We start from the raw sequence: 5,502 nt of genomic DNA on the forward strand, positions 1-5,502 counted from the left end.
CTTTGGAGCCTGTCCTGGAACTCCCTTTGTAGACCAGGCTGGCCTCGAACTCACAGAGATCCGCCTGCCTCTGCCTCCCGAGTGCTGGGATTATAGGCATGCGCCACCACCACCTGGCTAGAACTAGCTTTTGTGGCCTCGAACTCACAGAGTTCTGCCGCCCGAGTGCTGGGAATAAAGGCATGTGCCACCACTGCCCAAGCTGAGTGCTGGCATTAAAAGCATGTGTCACTGCTGTCTGGTGATGCAGAAACTAACATAAGCAATTAGCTGAAGGAGGTTCCATACAAACAAGCAGTTTTAACAGAGGCTAAGATGAGTTAGCTAGTACATCCTGACACAGAGATGGGTAGTTTTCCATGGGATTCTAGTTAAACCTGGAAACAGCCTCTGGAAGAATAGAAGTTGAAGGAACTTCTGTACTGTCTTCTCCCTTCACAATCTGGTGCCTACTTATGGACTGCGGATACCTGTGAACATGTGTGACTTCTCTCTCTCTCTCTCTCTCTCTCTCTCTCTCTCTTTCTCTCTCTCTCTCTCTCACACACACACACACACACACATTTTAAAAGAAAGATTGTGAGACTAATGTAAAGTGTTTAACGTAGATCTGGCATTTAAATCAGGCTAACCTGATTTATCATTAAACACTGAGTCAGATGGTAGCTGAATTTTGTGGACCTTGTTGAGGTCTGCGATAACTTGCAAAGGAATTCTTTATAGGAATCATAATTTAGGGGCTGGAGAGATGACTCAGCAGTTAAGAGCATATATTTCTCTTCCAGAAGGATCCAAGTTAACTTCCCAGCACCCATGACAGGTAACACATAACTGTCTGTAACTCTAGCTCCTGAGATTTCTTACCTCTGGTCTTTGATGGTATACACACACACACTCACACACACTCACATGATTAAAAAGAAAATAAATCATTGTACTGGAGATGGTTTAGTATTTAAGAGCACTTTTAGGGATCTCACAGCAGCTAGTCACTGTCTGTAATTCTATGTAATTCTAGTCTCAGGAGAGCCAGTGCCCTCCCAGGCACTGCAGTACTTACGTGGTGAACAGATGCTCATGCAGGCAAAACACCCACACACAAAAATAAAATCTCAGAAGAGTTTAGCTAAAAAAAAAAAACATTGGACATGGTGTCATAAACTTGTAATTGTAGCATGCGGGGAGGCTAAGACAGGCAAATCTCGGAGTTTGAGGCCAGTCTGGTCTATAAAATGAATTCCAGGACAGCCAGGGTACACAGAGAAATGGTGTCTTGAAAAAAATGGAAAAAAAATAGTATTTCATGGCTGGGGAGATGGTTCAGTTGGCAAAGCACTTCAATTGTAAGTGTGAGGACATGGTATTGATCCCATGGCCTGCGTGAAAAAGAGCTGGGCACTTGTAATTCCAGTATCATGGAGTTGGAGACAGAAGGATCCCATGGCTCATTGGCTAGCCTGTCTAGCCAAATTGGTGAGCTCCAGGCCAAAGATACCATTTCTCAGAGGAAGCGGGTATCGTTCCTACATATGACAGCTGATCCTTCGAACTTCTACACACATGTATACATTTAATAAAAAGAATAGTGCATTAATGTTGAGTTTGAAACAGCTCAGAAAGATGCTGTGCCCTGACTCCAAATAGGCCAGCTCTTTATATCCTGGACATGTGTGTATTCAGACAGATTTTCCCACGCTAACATCAAGCTATTTTGTACAGTTTTCTCTATTTTAAAAATATAAAATTTAAATATCAAATTGTGTATAACAAATTCACTGTTTTAAGTGTGCAGTTCAGTAGCTGAAATATATTAACAATATCCATCTTCAGAACCATTTCCTCTTGTAAAGCAAACTCTGGTAAAAGTGCCTGCTGCCAAGCCTGGAAACCTGAGTTCTATTCCTGGAACCCACATGGTGGAGGGAGAGAAGAGGAGATTTTTGCAAGTTGTCTTTACACACACATCAAACAAACAAACAAACAAGCAAACAAATGGAATAAAACTAACTCCTGAAATTCTGGTCTGGGGATGTAGATCAGTTGGTAGAAGGCTTGCCTAGCATGTGTGAGGTGCTGGGTTCAGTCCCCAGTAGGCGCTTCCCCCTCAGTGTCAATAGATAAATATTGGGAAAAGAATAATGAAATACAAAGAGCAATTAAGAACTGAAGCCCAGTTCTCATTAGACCCTTATCCCCACCCCACCACCTTTCCACTGACATTGGTTACGTCTGTCCTGTTTGTTTCCATGAATTTGAACAAATACTCTGCAAGTGGAATCACAGTATTTATCTTTCTTTTCCTTTTCCTTCTTTTGGTGCTGGGAATGGAACCCAGGCTTGCAGAGACTAGGGATATGTGTTTTGCTACTGACATGTAGTGGCAGACTTATTTCACTCAGCACATCCTCAAGACTGGTTCATGGTATTAGAATTTCCTCTTTGTTGGTGATTGTGGCATACACCTTTAATCCCAGTATTCAGGAGGCAGAGGCAGGCAGATCTCTGGGAGTTCATGGCCAGTCTGGTCTGCAAGAGCTAGTTTCAGGACAGAAACCCTGTCCCAAAAAACCAGAAAAACAAAAACCAACAAAAAAAGAGAAATTATTTTGTTTCCTAACTGATTCTAAATTTGCTTTTTTTAGATGTGGCCAACTGGACAGTGCATTGAATGAAGCTACTAGTCGTGTGCGAACACTTGAGAATAAGAATAATTTGCTAGAAATAGAAGTGGTAAGTATTGTTTTATATGGCAGATTCTGGTGTCATAATGTCTAAAAGGTATGTATCATCACAACTTTTAATTTTGTTTACTGGATGTATAGCTAGGTGTGCAGAAGCTTTTTTTAAAAAGTGTGTAGCTCCAGCTTTCCTAGAACTTTCTGTGTAGACCAGGCTGGCTTTGAACTCACAGAGGCCCACCTGCTTCTGCCTTCCAAGTATTAGGTTCAAAGGCATGCACTACTGTGCCTGACTTAAACTTTTATATTTTTCTTTCTTTCTTTCTTTCTTTCTCTCTTTCTTTCTTTCTTTCTTTCTTTCTTTCTTTCTTTCTTTCTTTTTTTCTCCTTTTCATTCTTTCTTTCATTTTTTTGAGACAGGATTTCTCTGTGTGTAGTCCTAGCTGTCCAAGAACTTATTCAGTATACCAGGCTGGCTTTGAATTCACAGAGATCTGTCTGCCTCTGCCTCCCAAGTGCTAGGATTAAATGCATGTGCCACACCACCCAGCAGTAAGTTTTTTTTTTTTTTTTTTTTTTTTTTTCGAGACAGGGTTTCTCTGTAGCTTTGGTTCCTGTCCTGGAACTAGCTCTGTATACCAGGCTGGCCTCGAATTCACAGAGATCGGTCTGCCCCTGCCTCCCAAGTGCTAGGATTAAAGGCGTGCGCCACCACCGCCCGGCTATTCTTTTTCTTTTTATTCTTTTTTTTTTTTAAATATTTATTTATTTACTCATTATGTATACAGTGTTCTGTCTGCCTGTATTCCTGCAGGCCAGAAGAGGGCACCAGACCTCATTACAGATGGTTGTGAGCCACCATGTGGTTGCCAGGAATTGAACTCAGGACCTTTGGAAGAGCAGGCAATGCTCTTAACCACTGAGCCATCTCTCCAGCCCCCTTTTTTTTCTTTATATATTACCTTATAAGCAAAATTTTGATGGAAAATACCTGTTTTGTTCTATGCATTGCCTCTGCTTTAATGCCTAGCCCCCTTCTGGGTAGAATTCAGGTTCTAACGAAGCTAGGCTAGTGTCTAATAACTGAGTCATTTTGTTGGCTTCATCTATATGATAAACTCTACCATGAAGTTAGGGACTAGTATTTTGGTTATCTTACTTTCTTGCTATGTTCTAGCTCAGGGTGGTCTTGGACTTGTGTATAAGCAGCCTTTGCGGTTCAGCCTTCTAATCAGTCAGATTGCAGGCAGGAGGCTTTGCGCCCAGCTTTCATCTTACGTTTTGGTATCCTGTAGCATGGCACCTATTTGGTATTTCAGAAATCACCATTGAATGAATGTTAACACATGAGGTACATTTTTAATTTTGTGTTTCCATAGAGTATAGAGAATCCCCAGCTCTCAGCATATGAATATTGAACGGTGCATTCCAGTCACAGTTTCAGAATTCCTCTGATGTTTGTAGTTATTTTTTTTCTTCGTTAGGTTGATCCACAGACAGTCCTATGCAAGTCCTAGAATCCTTGTACCCCTATGTGCTTGTTTTCTTTCTCCACCTTTGATAATCTCATGGAGTAGCTCCATTAGAGGGGTCCTCTCTAGTCTCTGTCGCAGGACACAGCAGGATGTCACGTAGCTTATTTCTGTTTGTATGCGTTTTTGTTTTTAATTTTAATGTCCATAATTGATCAGCTAATACGGAGGCACTGTTTTCACTTGGAATGATTTACCTCTGTCTTCACTGTGTAGAATGATTTGAGAGAACGCTTCAGTGCAGCCAGCAGTGCCTCCAAAATTTTGCAGGACCGAATTGAGGAAATGAGAACAAGCAACAAAGAAAAAGATAACACCATCATTCGGCTAAAATGTCGGCTGCAGGATCTGGAAGAAGCGTTTGAGAATGCTTACAAACTCTCAGATGATAAAGAAGCTAGGCTGAAACAAGAAAACAAAATGTTTCAGGATGTAAGTACCCAGTGCACTGGGGCTGCTGTCTGAGTCCTCTGACAAAAGCAGCTTTAGGAGACAGGGTTAATTTGGCTTCCGCTCCAAAGGACAGTCCTCTGTCATGGGAAAGCGTGGCTGCAGGCAGGGGAGGTGTGGTGGCAGGAGTAGGAGGCTGCGTGGTCACATTACATCCACATATGAGAAGCAGAGTGAGTAGAAAGTTCTTTCAGGCCATAAAACCTCAAGGCCCAGCCCTTGTGACTCATTTCCTCTAGGAAGTCTCCACAACCTTCCCAAACAATGCCAACAGCTTGGGACCAAGTGTTTAAACGGAAGCCTGTGGAGTGTACCCTCAGAAGCTGTGGTGACTTTCTAGGGACATTTTGGTCTAAGCTGCCTGTAGCTCTGCATACCCTCCTGGTGGCCGCGGTCCCTGTCACCTTGTGTCAGAGCTGTAGAAAGATGGCTGAACTCCCTCACTGCTCTTTCCTAGTGTGTCACCTTTTGAGTTGTCGTAACACCTGTGGGTGACAGGGTAAAATGATATAAGCCAGATTCTATGCAAGGCTTTTTTGAGAGAGGGGCTTGCCATATTGCCCACACTGGTCTTCAACTTGTAATTCCCTTGTCCCAGTCTCTTGTGTGCTGTAGTTATAGGTGTTCATTATATGTTTTTTTGGGGTTGGGAGTGTTTTGAGGCAGAGTTTCTCTGTGTAACAGTCCTCCCTGTCCTGGAACTCTCTGTAGACCAAGCTGGCCTTGAACTCACTGAGTTCTACCTCCCTCTGCTCGCTGAGTGCTAGGGTCAAAGGCATTTGTGTCACCACCACCCAACATGTTTTTGTTATTTTAAGAACATTCCTGCCAGGCGGTGGTGG

The 5,502-nt window shown here is 42.7% G+C and overlaps 1 protein-coding gene across 5 annotated transcripts in view; it reads left to right on the forward strand.

The window, feature by feature from the left end:
• Nucleotides 1-5,502, forward strand: part of Mphosph9 (M-phase phosphoprotein 9) — a 68,434-nt gene that overhangs the window by 32,793 nt on the left and 30,139 nt on the right. For 4 of the 5 annotated variants that reach the window (XR_003378015.1, XM_005344387.2, XM_026784820.1 and 1 more), the window contains exons 11-12: nucleotides 2,643-2,730; nucleotides 4,427-4,642. Coding sequence is in view for 4 of the 5 variants with exons in the window: in XM_005344387.2 (XP_005344444.1) it covers nucleotides 2,643-2,730; nucleotides 4,427-4,642 (304 nt within the window). In the remaining variant the exon portion in view is untranslated. The remainder of the gene's footprint in view (nucleotides 1-2,642; nucleotides 2,731-4,426; nucleotides 4,643-5,502) is intronic. The other variant, XM_026784826.1, reaches the window with a different exon arrangement.

This window comes from Microtus ochrogaster, chromosome 2, assembly GCF_000317375.1.
Source record: "Microtus ochrogaster isolate Prairie Vole_2 chromosome 2, MicOch1.0, whole genome shotgun sequence".
Taxonomy (NCBI): domain Eukaryota; kingdom Metazoa; phylum Chordata; class Mammalia; order Rodentia; family Cricetidae; genus Microtus; species Microtus ochrogaster.